Consider the following 17,857-nt stretch of genomic DNA (forward strand, 5'->3'; position numbering starts at 1 on the left):
AGAAGATTCAAGCTGGTTCGAGCCTCGGGTCAGTTGCCATTTCTGTGTGGAGTTTGCATGTTCTCTCTCTGTTTACCTGGGTTTCCTCCGGGTACTCCAGTTTACCCCACAGTCCAAAGACATGTGGTATAGGAGAATTGGGTAAGCTAAATTGTCCGTAGTGTATGAGTGTGAATAGGAGTGTATGGATGTTTCCCAGTGCTTGGTGCTGAATCTGCTGTGTTAATCATATGCTGGATAAGTTGGCGGTTCCTTCCACAGTGGCGAACCCAGATTAATAAAAGGACTAAGCTAAAAAGAAAATGAATAAATAAATGAATGAATCTGAATGGCCGTCTGTGGTGACTTTTAACTGGTAAAAATACAATTCCTGACATCAAAAAATAAATTTTACTAGATGAAATTTAATTTCTGATATCCAGATTGACATTTTTGCATGATGACATCATTACTAATATCAACACTTCAAACTAGGGGAAATTAAATCATTGATATAAAGAATTGTCCTTATTAATAGTAGAATTCCCATTTCTGGTATTAAGAATTAGCATTTTGACTATAGTGAAATCAACTGTTAATTGTAATTGTTAAAATCAACATTTCATATCCTGCAAATTAAACTAAATCAAAGTGTTTTCATCATCCCTCTATTTCCATATTTATTTTTCTTTGTTTGTTCATTCTGTGCCCTTGGTCCGCCTACTTGCTCTCTTTCTAGACCTAGTCTTCCCTCTTTTTCCCAATATCCCATCAATCATCTCTCTCTCTCTCTCTCTCTCTCTCTCTCTCTCTCTCTCTGAGTGGCTCACCATGGGGTTGCTATAGTAACGGGAGCAGAGAGAGGGGGATGTGCTGCTGATTTAAAGACGCACTGGGGCTTTTAGCCATTGATACAGCACTAAAGAGCTAACGTGACTTTATTCCAATCCTGCGCTAATGATTGTAAGCATTATATAAAGGTTACACTGTCTGCCGTTTGGGCCGTGGAACATCCCTCACTGTTGTACTACAGTAAAGTGCCTGTGAGTTTGATCAAGAGTCATAACTGTCCTACTTAGCACAGCGCAAATGTTCACCATATGTCCATTAAAACCAACTGTCCAAGACTGCACTAACATTAGAGCACAAATGATTTCCCGTTATTCTTTTCACTGTCTTTTATTTGTAGTGGTTTCATACATTTATTTCCTGAGGAATTCTCAGCACTGAACTAAATGATCCAGCTCTGAAGGGAAGATATACAAAGACATATACCTAAATTCACATGAAGAGTTCAGATGCAAAAACCTCTAAGTGCCATCTGAAAATTTCTTCTAAAATGAGCAGTTTTCTCAGGATGCTATGCTTGTGTTCAGTTATTTCACTTTAAAACATATTATTTGCCATAAAAGTGGATTCACTGAACATAAACACAGGAGCTTTAGAAAAATGTCCATTTTAGGAGAACATTTCAGACTGCATTTAGAGGTTTTTGCATCTGAACTCTTCACATCTAAGAAATGAATTTATGTTTTGAGGCGTTGAGAATAATGACATTAAATTACTGACTGATTAATTATTTTTAAGATATTTGGTTTTTATATCAGATGTTTTCACGCTTTTAGATGCCACAGACCTCAAATAATAGTTTCTATACAAGGACACTCATTCTAAAATGTAATCTGCTCTCTCATAAATAAAGTACAAAAACTTTCAGTGTGGCACAAACCTTGGTGTCTAACGAGTCCACAGTGGTACCTTACTTTATTAGGTGCTAATATGTACACTAATGAGTACCTTTAGGGTACCAATGTGTACCTGTTACCCTTTGAAAAAGTACTGCCACACTGACAGCTTTGGCACCTTTGTCTCTGACAGTGTGGCACCTATATTATACATGAATCAAAATTTATAGTGCCAAAATGAATATTATTAATTTTATTTAGCTAAATTTTATTTGGTAAATATTTTGTTCATATGAAGTTGCATTGTAAATATACTGTTCTATTATTTTCTATTATATTGTATTTTATACTGTTCTATTATTGTATTATACTGTTCTATTTTATTATTTATTAACAAAGCCGTCTATAATCTTGCTCCTCAGTACCGTACTGACTTGCTCTGTCTGTAAACCCCCTCTCGTTCATTGAGATCTGAAGATCTCACAATTTACTCACCGTGCCTAGAACGCGCCTTAAAAAACAAGGTGATCGAGCGTTTGCTGTTGCTGATCCTAAACTCGGGAACACTCTACCAATTCACATTAGGCTTTCCCTTCCATTTCCGTGTTTAAGTTCATTTTAAAGGCCTGTTTATTTGCCCTCACTTTCAATGCTCCTTGATCACTGTTTTATTGCTTTTATTTGTTAAATGTTTCTTTTATAATCTGCTTTCTTCTCTGCCTTTAGTACTCCCATGTACAGCACTTTGGCCAACTCTGGTTGTTTTCAAATGTGCTTTGTAAATAAATATTGTATTGTATTAAATGAATTATTTTTTGTTTTAATTTTCATTTGTTTTTGTTTTATTTGATCAAAATGATTTAATTGAATGATATTTAATCATGTTTAAATTTTCATCTAAAAATGTATTATTGTTATGATTTAAATGTAATTATTCTTTATTAATTGTTTTACTATTATAGTTTCAACACATTCTTTACTAATTTTCATATTTATTTGTTTGATTCTAATATGCATTTATTAATTTTAATTTTATGAATTTTTAGAATGATCCTATGAAACTTAACACTGGAGAAAGAGAGAGAGAGAGGATTTTGAGTTTATTGTCATATCAGCTTCTCTGGCTATGTCATGGCCAAAAAACAGATCAAGTTTACCACATTTTATAAGTAATCACTTTTCTATAATTATAAAAATATTCTAACAATTAAAAGTCAGCAACAGCAATAAATAATACACAAGATAATATACATAAATAATAATAATAATGATGATAAGGTAAAAATCTAAAACTGTTTTTTAAGGTTTTTTTTATTTTATTTTTTTTTATAAAAATTGTACAATTTTAGAAGGATTCAAATTTAAAAATATTTTATTTAAAGCTCTCAATGTGGCACAAACCTTGGTGTCTAACGAGTCAACAATGGTACCTTACTTTTTTATCTGCTAATATGTACCCTAATATGTACTTTTAAGGTACCAATGTGGACCTGTTACCTTTTAAAAAAGTACTGCCACACTGACAGCTTTGGCACCTTTGTATATTGTTCAACTCATTTCTTTCTTTAAATGAATTATTTTTTATTTAATTATTTTTTATTTTATTTGTAATTTCTATTCGTTTTATTTGATCAATAGATAAATGATTTATTTGAATGATATTTAATCATGCTTAATTTTTCATGTAAAAATTGATTGTTGTGATTATGATTTAAATGTAATTATTCTTTCTTAATTGTTTTTACTATTATAGTTTCAACACATTCTTTACTAATTTTCATATTTATTTGTTTGTTTCACTCTAATGTGTATTTATTAATTATAATTTTAATGTGAGACTTAATACTGGAGAAACACAGAGAGAGAGAGAGAGAGAGAGAGAGAGAGAGAGAGAGAGAGAGAGAGAGAGAGAGAGAGAGAGAGAGAGAGAGAGAGAGAGAGAGAGAGAGAGAGAGAGAGAGAGAGAGAGAGAGAGAGAGAGAGAGAGGATTTTGAGTTTATTGTCATATCAGCTCGTCTGGCTATGTCATGGCCAAAAAAACAGATCAAGTTTACCACATTTTATAAGTAATCACTTTTCTATAATTATAAAAATATTCTAACAATTAAAAATCAGCAACAGCATTAAATAATACACAAGATAATATACATGAATAATAATAATGATGATGATATCTAAGATAAAAATCTAAAACAGTTTTTCAATGCTAACTTTTAATTAAAAAATTGCACAATTTTAGAAGAATTCACATTTAAAATACTTCATTTAAAGCCTCTTCAGATAAAAATCGTTGTCTGATAACATTAAAAATAGGGCATTCCACAAGAAAGTGTTTAACAGTTTTGTTTCTGTTGCAATATTGAACATTTTGAGGTTTCTTATCCTTTGTGTAAAGGTTCATGTGTGAGTCTTATATGTCCGATACGACATCTTGTGTAAACAACCTCATCATGTGTTTGCATGGGTTCCCTCTGGGTGCTCCGGTTTCCCCCACAGTCCAAACACATGTGCTAAAGCTGAATTTAATGAGCTAAATTGGCCATAGTGTATGTGTGTGATGCAAGAGTGTGTGGGTGTGTACCAGTTCTGGGTTGTGGCTGGAAGGGCATCCGCTGCATAAAACATATGCTAGATAAGTTGGCGGTTCATTCCGCTGTGGCGACCCCTGATTAATAAAGTGACTAAGCTGAAAAGAACATGAATGTATGATCCCATTCTGCTTGTCATTTGTTAGGAAATTACACTGGAGTAATGATGCAGAATATTCAACATTGCAACCATTACTGAATGTGCTGAATATACAGCATATAGCTCACACAACGTGTGTGTGTGTGTGTGTGTGTGTGTGTGTGTAGATGTGTAAGAAAATATATGTACTCATGCACCAAGACCAACCCGCAAAGTAATAACGTCATGGCAGGTTCTAGAGCAAGGTTACTGTGAGTGAAGGACGGTCTCAGCACAAGTCTGTGCGTGTGTGTGTGTGTGTGTGTGTGAGAGAGAGAGAGAGAGAGAGAGAGAGAGAGAGAGAGAGAGAGAGAGAGAGAGAGAGAGAGAGAGAGAGAGAGAGAGAGAGAGAGAGAGAGAGAGAGAGAGAGAGAGAGAGAGAGAGAGTGGAAGAGAGCTAGACACATCCAGCAAGATTTGTGTGCACAAGCTGCATCTCAAGAGAGAGACAGAGAGTGTGTGTGTAAGCCAGAAGGTTGGAAATGTTTCGCTCTAAATGACATACTCACATTGAGCCCTCTGCGTAAAGCTTCAAGGTGTTGTACTTCTCATCTGGACATTCACATTAGTGTCCTGCATGTGAGATTGTGGGATGATTGCTGTGTTCATATCCTCCGTTCATGTCCTTCATACTTGTAACAAGTCATAATTATGGCATCAGATGCACAAGATGGTGGTCTACCTTCTTTTGATAAATTACAACAAAATACAAAATGAAGGGCGACACAGTGGCTCAGTGGTTAGCACTGTCACCTCACAGTAAGAAGGTCGCTGGTTTGTGTCCTGGCTGAGCCAGTTGGCATTTCTGTGTGGAGTTTGAATGTTCTCCCTCTGTTCGCGTGGGTTTACTCTGGGTGCTCCAGTTTCCCCCACAGTCCAAAGACATGCGCTATAGGTGAATTGAATAAGCTAAAATGACCGTAGTGTATGTGTGTGAATGAGTGTGTGGGTGTTTCCCAGTACTGGGTAGTGGCTTGAAGGGTATCTGCTGTGTAAAAACATATGCTGGATAAATTAGCGGTTTATTCCGCTGTGGTGACCCCTGATGAATAAAGGGACTAAACTGAAGGAAAATGAAATAAACACAAAACCAACTGAAAGTTGCTGCTGACTTTTGTCTCAGTATGATGATGATGTATTTCCAAATGAAACTGAATATTGAGGAGGGTGTGTGTGTGTGTGTTTTTTCTCACTCCCCCTGTCAACTTTCTTTTATAGTAAACTAATGATTGGAGAGGCGGGGCTAAGCATTAACTGACATCATCAGAGAAGGGCTGTCTTTCAGAGTGGAAGTAAATAGACAGATTTTAATGAACAATGAGCAAAACAAACTTTATAATTTCAGTGGAACTGAAGTTAAACTGCATATGGATTAATTATTTATTTTAAGACTAACAATGTGCTCTCGCAGAACTAACATTATAAACTTTGATTTCATGCAGACGTTAGCTTATAGAAAATGAAGAGCAAAGAAATCACGTCAGGTGTGTTTTTGCATTTGAAATGTTTTTATAGCAATTTACAAAGCCACTTTAAGTTCACTTTAAATCATATAAAAACTCTCTCATATAGCATCTGTCATATAGCATTAGCAAGATTTTTTGTATATTAAGACTTGCCGGTGTCACTGTTTAATATCTGTAAGTATTGTGATTTATGTGTAATTTTTGCAATCTCTCTCTATCTTTTTATCTCCCTTAGTCAGGCATGCAGTTCTGACAATTTCAACAAAAAATGTACCATCAATAACCTGATTACGCCATGTTTCTCAATGACACCCTGCCCGCCAACTCAGAAACCCTGGGCTTAAGCAAATTTTACAGTTTCTCCACTCATAACATTTTGACTTTGAGATGGCATTCATGTGTGTTAAACTTGTAAATATGATTATCTGACATTACCTGCATGTCCTGTTTTTTTATCTGTCACTTATAGTCAGTGTTTCCCAGTCCATGCTTGTGTCTAGATTTGCATGCATGCATATGTTTCTCCAGTTTTTGTCCTGAGCACTGATTTTAAGCTTGCAGCTAGCTAATGGGTGAGCAGAGATAGGCACACACACACACGCACACGCACGCATGCGGTCGTCCCAACACAAACTCTGATGGCCTCAATGCAATATGACCCAGTTCTTCTCATCTGGGAACATATGCCTGCACACATACCCACACGTGAATGAATGCTGAAATATGAAAGGTGCTCTTGAATGGCCTGCACAGGTCATTTTAACAGCCTGATGACCGTTTGGTTATTATTCATTCATTCATTCATTCATTCATTTTCCTTTGACTTCGTTCCTTTATTCATCAGCCACAGTGGAATGAACCACCAACTTATCCAGCACATGTTTTACACAGTGGATCCCCTTCCAGCTGCAACCCAGTACTGGGAAACACCCATACACACTCATTCTCACACACACACACACATACACTACGTCCAATTTAGTGCATTCAATTCCCCTCTAGCACATGTTTTTGGACTTGTGGGGGAAACTGGAGCACCCGGAGAAAACCCACGCAAACAGAGGGAGAACATGCAAACTCCACACAGAAAAACTGACCCAGTAGGACTCGAACCAGCGACCTGCTTGTTGTGAGGCGACAGTGCTAACCACTGAGCCACCATGATGCCCTTTTGGTTATCATAAAAAAAAGTCAAAATCTGCTCAGAGTGGTGTCAGGAACCAAAGATATTGGTCAATTCGTTTTTCTTAGAGTGAAGGTCAATTCGTTTTTCTTAGAGTGAAAGTCAAAGGGTTAAGGACAGGGCAAATTAGTGTGAGACTTGATGAGAGGGTAAAGTTCTGCAGGCGATCTCCTGACATTGCGTAAATTAAAAAACACAGACACAGCAACTCATCTCCATAAAGACCAACGCAATCTAGCAAGAACAGCACAAAATAGAGTAGGGTCACAAACAAGCAGAGTTGAGGATCAGGTGTAGGTACTAGCAACACAAATACACTTTTTTTTGGACATTTACATTGCCAATGCCAGTGAATGGATGGACTACTGCCAATCTTTGCTACTAAAAAGTTGTCATACTTTGATGGCATACAATGAAATGTATGACCAAGATGCATTCATAGATTGACATTCTGTCATTCCTCAAACGACAGCCCCCCATTTGGTTGAACTATAGTTAGTTCTATATAGTCACTATATAGTATAGTGCTCAATACTTTGTTGATGCACCTTTGGCAGCAATTACATCCTCAAGTCTTTTTGAATTTGATGCCACAAGCTTGGCACACCTGTCTTTGGGAATTTTTGCCCATTCCTCTTTGCAGTACCTTTCAAGCTCTATCAGTTTAGATGGGAAGCGACGGTGTACAGCCATTTTTATATCTCTCCAGAACAGTTCAATAGGATTTAGGTCTGGGCTCTGGCTGGGCCACTCAAGGACATTCACCGAGCTGTAATTGCTGCCAAAGGTGCACTAATAAAGTATTGAGCAAAGGCTGTGAATACTTATGTACATGTGATTTTTCAGGTTTTTTTATTTTTAATAAATTTGCAACAATTTCCAAAAAATCTTTTTTCACATTGTCATTATGGGGTATTGTGTGTAGAATTTTGAGGAAATAAATGAACTTAATCCATTTTGGAATAAGGCTGTAACATAAAAAAAGTGGAAAAAGTGAAGCGCTACCAATACTCTCCGGATGCACTGTATATATGAAAAGTGTTTTTTTCCTTTTAATAAAATAGCAGGACTGGCTTAAGGTTTTCTATGAGCTTAAATAAATGGCACATATAAGCTTTCGATGTGATTTAAGGTGATTCAAAATGCTAAATACCTGTTATATGTTTAAAGTAATTACTATCTAGTTGGGTTTTGTGCATATTTATATGAAATGGAATTAGTAAAGATGTGCTGATTGTCAGTCTTGCCCAAAATAAAACAAAGACCTCTAATCTTTTCTCCTTCTTGCTTTTTCCCTTTCCTCTCTTGCACTTTCCTCCCTTTTCCTTTCTCCTCTTTTCTTTCCCCTAAAGGATCCTGCTGACAGTAGTGGTGATATTCCGGATCCTGATCGTGGGTATAGTGGGAGAAAAGGTGTATGAGGACGAACAGATTATGTTTATATGTAACACACTGCAACCGGGTTGCAACCAGGCCTGCTACGATAAAGCCTTCCCAATCTCCCATATCCGTTACTGGGTTTTCCAGATCATCCTGGTTTGCACGCCCAGCCTCTGCTTTATCACCTACTCTGTGCACCAGTCTGCCAAGCACAAAGACCAGCGTTATACGCTTCTGCATGGCCCGTACATCGACCACGGTCATGGACCGAACCGCAAGCTCCGCAACATCAACGGCATCCTGGTGCACCCAGAAAGCAAAGACGAGCGTGAATGTCTGGATCTGAAAGACATTCCCAACATCCCGGCGGGGGTCACATACTCCAAAAGTGCCAAGATCCGCCAGCAGGAAGGCATCTCCCGCTTCTATGTCATCCAGGTGGTGTTCCGGAACGTTTTGGAAATCGGCTTTCTTGCAGGCCAGTACTTCCTCTACGGATTCAATGTTCCCGCCATGTTTGAGTGTGACCGCTACCCTTGTGTGAAGGAAGTCGAATGTTATGTGTCGCGTCCCACAGAGAAGACAGTTTTCCTGGTGTTCATGTTCGCAGTTAGCGGAATCTGCGTGGTGCTAAATTTGGCTGAGCTCAACCACCTAGGCTGGCGCAAGATTAAGACGGCCATCCGTGGCGTCCAGGCTCGAAGAAAGTCCATTTGTGAGATCCGGAAAAAGGATGTGTCCCACTTGTCCTCCGTGCCCAACTTGGGCCGCACCCAGTCTAGCGAATCAGCTTATGTCTGACAGCGAATAGGGGAGGGGCTTAGACGAGGTTGGGAGTGGCTGATGAGGCGACGGCCACGCCCTGTGCTGCAGACTTGACATGTGAATTTTATGCATAGTTCGAACAGGGTGAGAGAGGGGGTCGGGTGAAAACAAAAAAAATCTAAAGGACGAAGATCAGATTTGACATCCTAAATGACTTTTTCAGACTTTAATGATGGTCGGAGTGGAACGTAGCAGGGGCTCATGTTACTAAAACATATTTACACATATTACACACACATACACACAAATACTGATATCCCTGAGCCCCACTAAACAACAAAAGTCTTCCAGCAAAAAAAAGAGAAATTTAAGAATTGAATCGATTCAAGTTGCTTGATGTCAGAAAGAAAAAGATGTAGAGATAAAGCGAAGGGGCTGCTCAGCTTGTGACTCAGACGCAATGTAAAATATTTAAATCCTCTCCGGGGTCACTGCTGAGACATCCCTCACGTTTTGAACAGCCAGAAAGAGTAAAAAGGAGGACAAAAAATAACTGTACCTCAGCACAGAATCCTCTACGCCTCTTCCCCACTCGCTTTCTGTCATTTAATTTTCTCTTTCTGTCTTTACGCATAGTTTTATAGATATAGCTTTTAAGTACACAAGGCTCAGAGAGAAAATGAACATTTATCTTCTGAAAAGCCACCCCCACGATTGCTGGAGGGATATAAGAGACTCCATCGTCATGCAGAAATCAACATCACGGTCCCCTGAATCCCTCTGTTTCACAAACCCCCAAATCATTACTGTACATATCCTAGAATATCAATATTGCAGCATCCATGTATTTCACACAATGAAATGTAGCTTTTGCCATTATTTAAAAAAAAAAGACTTAAACATTGATTGCCAAAAAGAAAAAAAATGAAAGAAAAAAAGATAATAATTGTGTTGTTTATCTGCATTTGTTCTGTAATGGACAGGAAAATTGTGATTTTATACTATGGGCATTTCCAGACAAAGGCATGTTATGATGCATTATTAGAATGGCTAGATAGTGTTAAGAGCTGTGTATAGAAACAGACAGTTTCTTTTTTTGCACCCAGTATTTTTGAGGTGTATTCTGAAGCATGCGGGAAGGAGATCTATTGCTCTATGGGAATGGCAGAGAGAGTCTATACTGAATAAGGCTCCAATGCAGCAATAATATATAAAGATATATATACATGTATATATATATATATAGATATATAGATATATATATATATATATATATATATATATATATATATATATATATATATATATATATATATATATATATATATATATATATATATATATATATATATAAATTATAAATAAATATGTCATAAAAATATATGAATAAACATTAAAGAAATAAATGAAATATAATGGCATAAGGAGTACTTCTTCACTTGTTTCTGTGTATGTGTCTGAAAGTAAAAAACGGGTCGGTTTTCAAGAATCAAAGTAATAAAAGTGTAATGGACCTTTTTCACAAGCCTGTTATGACACGTTTAACAGTCATCAGCATCTCAAATCCTTCAAAGTTTTTAATATTTGGATTTTTTTTAATCATAGGAACATTTATATGTATTTACTGCATGTATGTATGTATTTCATCATCTTTGCTTCTGTGAGGTGTTTCTAATGCAGCGTCTATGGGACCGGACAGCAAATTTGACGTTATTCTCTCCTCTGGCTGCTGCCATCAGTCTCACACAATTTTTTCCTTTTTCTGAAAGTCTTGATAACACCATTGTGGAGTTTTTCTTTAATTATTTGAGCAAATAAGATTTGTTATATTCTCCCATTCACTGCGCTCTACTTTTTCCCAACTATGATGACTTCCGCTATACTGAGAAACCCGGAAAAGTGAAAAGGGTCTATAATCAGCTTTAAATTTGATTCTAAAATTTATTTTTTAAATTTTACATCAGAATGCAAAATTTTTTTCATTTCATTTTCTGAGCCCACAAAATAATGCCTCACTAAAATGTCATGTGCACCAAATAAATATATACTCTAATTAATAAATAAATAAATAAATATATATATATATTTATTTATTTATATAAATAAATATATACTATGAAAATCAGAAAAATATGAAGTGTAAGACTAACTTATATTAAAAAAAAAACATCTTTATTTTGTGAAGTATGCCATAAAATATTTCAGATTCTCATTTAACATATTTTCTTGTTTTGTTTTGTTTTACAATAAAACCTAAATTAAGTGTAGTAGTGCAACAGGATTGTTTTGTTTTTTTTTTTTTGTAAACCAGCAATTCTGTTTGTGTAAACGATTATTTAAAACAGTCTTTCTTTAAATGACTTTAACAGTCATAATTTAAAACAGTCGAGACATGGTCATCCATTTGGTAGAGCAGGCAGTTAAAGGTTTAAGCTAAATGATGATGGAACACTATTTTACCCATATTTTGACAGATTACTTGAAGTTAAAATGATTTCTATGTATTTAATTTGATGCTGACACCAAAATGGGACATTTGTCTCTGACCCATGTATTTCCATGTGAATGGGCATGTTGCTAGAGGGTGTTTAGCCAGAATGCAATCATTGCAAAGACGAAGGCAGTGAAAGCACAAACCACAGATAATCTCAAGATAATTCACAGTACAGCATCACCTGCATAGGTGCTCTCTGAACCACAGAGAGAAGGACAGTGTATGTGCTTTACAGTGACCCAGTTGGAAAAGCATTTCCACACAAAATAGGTTGACACTATAGCTGGCTCTCCATCCAACTGTTTCCCATATTTTAGCATATTTGAGAACATTTGGCTACTGAATGCACACTGCTACATTAGTGATTAAATATACATTACTTAAATGATTTGTCAGTAAATCAAAAGGTTGAGATTCCATTGAATGTTCCATTTCTTTTTTTGAAAAAGAATGAAAAATCTAATGTAATCTCATGACAATTTGTAACCTTTTGGACAACACTTAACAATAACAGTACATGAATAATGATGTGTTAATATGTAAACTAAACATTACTTTATTATGAATTAATGATGAGTTAATGCATGCGCTAATCATGAACTAACTTTAACTACAACATGAGTCTCATGTGAATAACAGCTACCTTAATTACTTGTTAGTACATGATTGTTAATTAATGTATTAATTAACATTTAAGTTTAAGCTAAATGTAACCATCATGAACTCATGAGCTGTTAATGTATAATTATGTCATGACTTTACTTGGAGGGGCACATCACCATTAACTGTGCTAACTACTCATCGCCGAACTTAATTAACTACTAACTAACTTAACTACTCACAAACTCCTGTGTTTAAACTGTTCATGTTGATGTTGACTGATCACTTTTCTATTGTTATTCAGTGTAAACACACTAGACAGACGTGAATAAGGAGTTCTTGAGTAGTTAAGAATGGGTTAATGATGATGTGCCCCTCTAAGTAAAGTCATAACATAATTATATATTAACATGATTGTTAAATTAAGCTTAAACTAATGTGGTAATTAATACATTAATTAATAAACAATCATGTAACGACAAGTAATTAAGGTAGCTGGTATTTACATATGAACTCATGTGACTCATGTTGTATTTAAAGTAAACTCATGATTAGCGTGTACATTAACTCATCATTAGTTCATAATAAAGTAATATTTAGTTTACATAATAATGCATCATTATTCATGTACTGTTATTGTGAAGTGATTCATGATCTCATTTGTAAAATTTAGCATGATTTATTCATCCCCAAAAGACAGTTGGGCCTAGGGGAGGGGTTTGGTGCCATGCTTCCTTTTAGAAATCACATTTTCTTACAACTGAACTTGTAGGAATTCATAAGAATTAGTAACTAGACTGATGAAAATAAAATGGCATGGCAAAATGCCAAACAAATATATTCTTCTATCAGAAAAACATCTGGATTTAGGCGGTGTTTGAATGTATCAAGCTTTTAAATTTACTATTTCCAAAAATAGGGCTACACGGTGGTGCAGTCGGTAGCACGTTCGCCTCACAGAATGAAGGTCACTGTTCGAGCCTCGGCTGGGTCAGTTGGCATGTCTGTGTGGAGTTTGCATGTTCTCCCCGTGTTCGCGTGGGTTTCCTCTGGGTGCTCCGGTGTCCCCCACAAGTCCAAAGACATGCGGTATAGGTGAATTGGGTAAGCTAAATTGTCTGTAGTGTATGAGTGTGAATGAGTGTGTATGGATGTTTCCCAGTGATGGGTTGCAGCTGGAAGGGCATCTGCTGCGTAAAACATATGCTGTATAAGTTGGCGGTTCATTCCGCGGTGGCAACCCCTGATTAATAAGGGGACTAAGCCGAAAAGAAAATGAATGAATGAATAAATGATTTTATAAAATAGAAATTCATTTAACAATCTTCAATAGAAAACTAGTTACACTGTAAAAAATATACAATATTGGAAAAGTATGACATTGCAATATACTATTTTTCTGCGATATATATTGCAATATTAAGTATAATTTTACCAGATGAAATAAATGGCCCAATATGGTAAGAATTCATCATTTTACATTGATTGGGATGATTTTGTAGGGAAGGTCATGTGCATAAAATATGCTAAACCAATCACGAGCGTTGATAAATGCAGTACGGCAAAAATACAAACTAAATAAACAGTACTTTATGGATTCCTGGAAGTCTAGCAGTATACAGTGCTTAATGTTTAATCAAATGTTTAATAAAATGTCCCAGTATAGTCTTCATCATATTTATATTTAAATAGTTACAGTTTCTTCATGTTACAAACGTTAGAATTTTGTGTGCCTGAATGCTTGACATTGCAGATCCTGTGTGACTATTGCGGGCACACATGATGCGATATCGATGCTGAAACAATATATTGTGCAGCCCTAATGTCATGGCAGAAAATGTCCAGTACATTTACTGTATAGGCCATATACATAAATAATGCATATTTATTTGAAATTCACTGTCATTCAATAAACACCATCCACTAATCAAGAACATTTGTTAAACAAGATTAAGTTTGAACAGAAAATGTAGCCTACTGGTAATTTTTTCGCTGGTACTTTATCCTTTTTTTACAGTGTAGTGTGAGTCATGAAAAGGAAGCATGATCTTGTCCTTAACATTAGGAGTACAGAGAGAGAAGCTGCTACATCAGACATTAGAAATGAAGTGAAAATAAGTGTAGATAAGACAGTGTAATGGTTGCTAACTAATGTGAAATGAGTCAGAGCTGTTAAACATGCTAAGTATAGCTCCTTTTGTCTGTGCTGCTGGCATGTCTTTTCATATGGAATACAAATTATCCTGCACCGCGCAAGTGTTTTATCCAGGATCATTGCTCTCTTTAAAATCATTCCACTTTTAAATCAATAATACTATTAAGCAAATGTTTGGAAATAGGTCTTTTGTAATATTTATAGTTTTATGTGATCAAGGCCTATTTTCAGACAGTTTAATGAGATTGAATATGTATTGGAATTTTCAAAGATAAAAATATATCTGATTAACATACATACATACATCTTTCTTTCTTCCCCGTTCTAAATGTTATATTATTTTTAGGGGGACTTAGGCATAATGATTTTACACTGTACAATCTCTTTGTTTTACCTTTATTTCACCCAAAACTATGGTGGCTGAGAGAGCACACACACACACGCACACTCACACACTAGAATGACATAAGTAGGGCCAGACAGAATCTGCGGAAATCAGAAATATTACACCCCCTTTGAATTTTTTTTCTATTTGAAATATTTCCCAAATGATGCTTAACATAGCAAGAACACTTTCACAGTATGTCTGATCATTTTTTTCTTCAGGAGAAAGTTTTATTTGTTTTACGTCTTATCAGTTTTTAATTATTAAAAAAAACATTTAAAGGTCAATAGTATAAGCCCCTTTAAGCTATATATTTTTATTTAATAGTCTACAGAACAAACCATCATTATACAATAACTTACCTAACTACCCTAACCTGCCTAATTAACCTAATTAACCTAGTTAAGCCTTTAAATGTCACTTTAAGCTGTATAGAAGTTTCTTGAAAAATATCTAGTCAAATATTATTTACTGTCATCATGGCAAAGATTAAATAAATCAGTTATTAGAGATGAGTTATTAAAAGTATTATGTTTAGAAATGTGTTGAACAAATCTTTTCTCCGTTAAAAAGGAATTGGGGAAAAAATAAACAGGGGGGCTAATAATTCAGGGGGTTTAATAATTCTGACTTCAACTGTAGGTGGAATCATTTTAGGAGTATCATAACTAAAACCTTAATATATGAAATAATAAATAATAGATTTTTAACTTTTATTTACTGTTTACAATGCAAATTCAATTAGATCCATTAATTGGTAAAGAAAACTCTTTAAAGATTATAATATAATCTCTCATATAATATATCTACTAAAAGCCAGAAAATCTTAATTTACAAACTGTATTGTAAATAAATCATATGAACATTTTAATTTTACTATTATTATATCACAATAATATTAGTGAAATTAATTTAAAAACTGAATAAATTTAAATTTACACACATTTACAAAAGTAAATACATAGACTCAACGATAGGCTAAAAATCTGCGGAAATCTGAGGATTTCTGCAGGCGCAGATTCTGTGTGGGCCTAATTATAAGCCACTTTTCTCATAGGGGCCAAAAATATTCTCAGAGTTTAAGAGTATCAAAAAGGCATGCAAAACAGAAAAGTAAAAAGAAAGAAATATATAACCAATATATTATAAATCCGAATGACAAATTTATGTTCACTAATTAATATAACATTACTGGGACTTCTGTATTCTGTATGGGAGGTCTGTATTTACTCGTTAAAGGAATTCAAACCAGTCGCCTTAAAAAGACCAAGTAAGTGATACATCAGTAAATTAAATGGTTCAATTTTCCAGCCAGCAATAGCACACATGCACACGCAAGCATAACCAACAGAAGCACCACTGCATCAGTAACTGCAGCTACTGCTTTTTAAGTAAAGCAGAGGAATGCAGAAAAAATGCATAGTACTCAAAAGCGGCACTTTTATACAGCTAAAATAAACAAACTGTGGTACAAACATGGACACTGACTAGATTTTACAGTGATAGTGAAAGCCAGGACACATAAACACTTGTGCTAGCATGACGGGGACTTTCCAGTGACTTTTGTTATTTCTTTTATACTGAGTCAAACCAGCTTTCTTTACCCTATCCCTAAATCTAGCCCTCACTTGAAACAACAATCTTAAAGCTTTCAGATTAAATGAGATTTTATTGATTTTATTAACCATTTCTTCTTCATTGGTCCTCATGTTCAAGCCCAAACCTAATCCAAATGCACACATACACACTGTTATTCACAGAAATTCTTTAAAAGCTATTTACAAACACATCCAAGCGCAACTCTGTAATGCATGTAGTCAGTGAAGAAAATCATCCAAATAAACAGTTGCTATTCATCTCAAGCTGTGCTTTCTTATTATAAAATCTACTTTGAGTCAACACTGACATCAGTTTATTTTTTGGTGACTCAAGTCCTTACTAAGAAATGTCTGCTGCTCTGAGCACCAAGTTGTGCTGAGGAACACTTAAAGTTTCAGTAATACCAGAAACATCTATTATTTACACTCCAACAGTGATACTGCAATCACACCCTCCTGTACACACTAAATGACTCAGCATTAAAAATTAACTCCTACAGAGAGAAAGAGAGAGCGAAAGAAAAAAGCAAGGCTGAGCGTGTACTGAAGCACACAGAGAGAGTGAGCATATTTGGCTGATAAGCAAGTGAAAATATAAGATGCACAGCAGACCATAAACCTCTTTGACCTTTGATCCTGCTGACCTCTGACAGGGAAGCAGAATCTATTTTGGTCTCTGTAACACAAAAAGAAACAGTAAGCAGGAAGCAGTGAGTTTCTGAAGCTTTTCTGATAAACTCTTTAATTACATGATATATATATATGTCATGTCTAATAATGCAGGGTTCTTGCACCATTATAAAATTTAAATTTATTGTTTTTTAAGACCTCAACAAATATAATTTAAGACCCAAAAATTTCCTAATTTCTTTGGAATAGGCTACTCACTTTAATGTCCTCGTTAGATTTAAATGAATTGTGCCTCGTCACAGTATGGATAACCCACAGTACCTGCCTTTTGGGTGTCTGGCGGTGAAATGAAACTGTTATAGCTGACTGTGAGGTGGCGTCTGAACTAGAGCTGTAATCGGGCCGTAAAAGTTAGGTCCGATAGGGCCCGAGCCCGACAAGTACATATTGATTGACAGCTTTTAAAAAGCCTGAACCCGTTTATGGCCCGACATTATTCAAATGTGCACATGCACACAGCTCTGGCCTTTTTCATGAATGAGTCGATTATGTGTTAACATTACTTATTCAGAACATAGGCTATAGGCCACTTGAAAGTTGGAACAAAAAAATTAAATAAGTCCTCTGTAACATCTTAACATCTCAGCACTCTAAATAGTCATGGGTATCCACTTAGCCTTTAAATTGGCCAAAACACCAATAAAAATAAGTCTTTCTTAAAATAAATGTTAATGATGACGGGTATTTGGCAATAATGAAATTAAGATAAAGGCTCTGTGGGATTTGTTTTGACGCTTCTCTTCACAATC

The 17,857-nt window shown here is 35.5% G+C and overlaps 1 protein-coding gene across 1 annotated transcript in view; it reads left to right on the forward strand.

Annotated features, from left to right (window-relative positions):
* The window catches only part of gjd1a (gap junction protein delta 1a), a 29,417-nt gene extending 19,010 nt beyond the window's left edge, over positions 1 to 10,407 (forward strand). Inside the window, exon 2 of the mRNA XM_056458138.1 lies at positions 8,394 to 10,407. Within this exon, the coding sequence (XP_056314113.1) occupies positions 8,394 to 9,222 (829 nt within the window). The 3' untranslated portion in view covers positions 9,223 to 10,407. The remainder of the gene's footprint in view (positions 1 to 8,393) is intronic.
* The last annotated feature ends 7,450 nt before the right edge of the window (positions 10,408 to 17,857 follow it).

This window comes from Danio aesculapii, chromosome 5 (genome assembly GCF_903798145.1).
Source record: "Danio aesculapii chromosome 5, fDanAes4.1, whole genome shotgun sequence".
In the NCBI taxonomy this organism is placed as follows: Eukaryota; Metazoa; Chordata; class Actinopteri; order Cypriniformes; family Danionidae; genus Danio; species Danio aesculapii.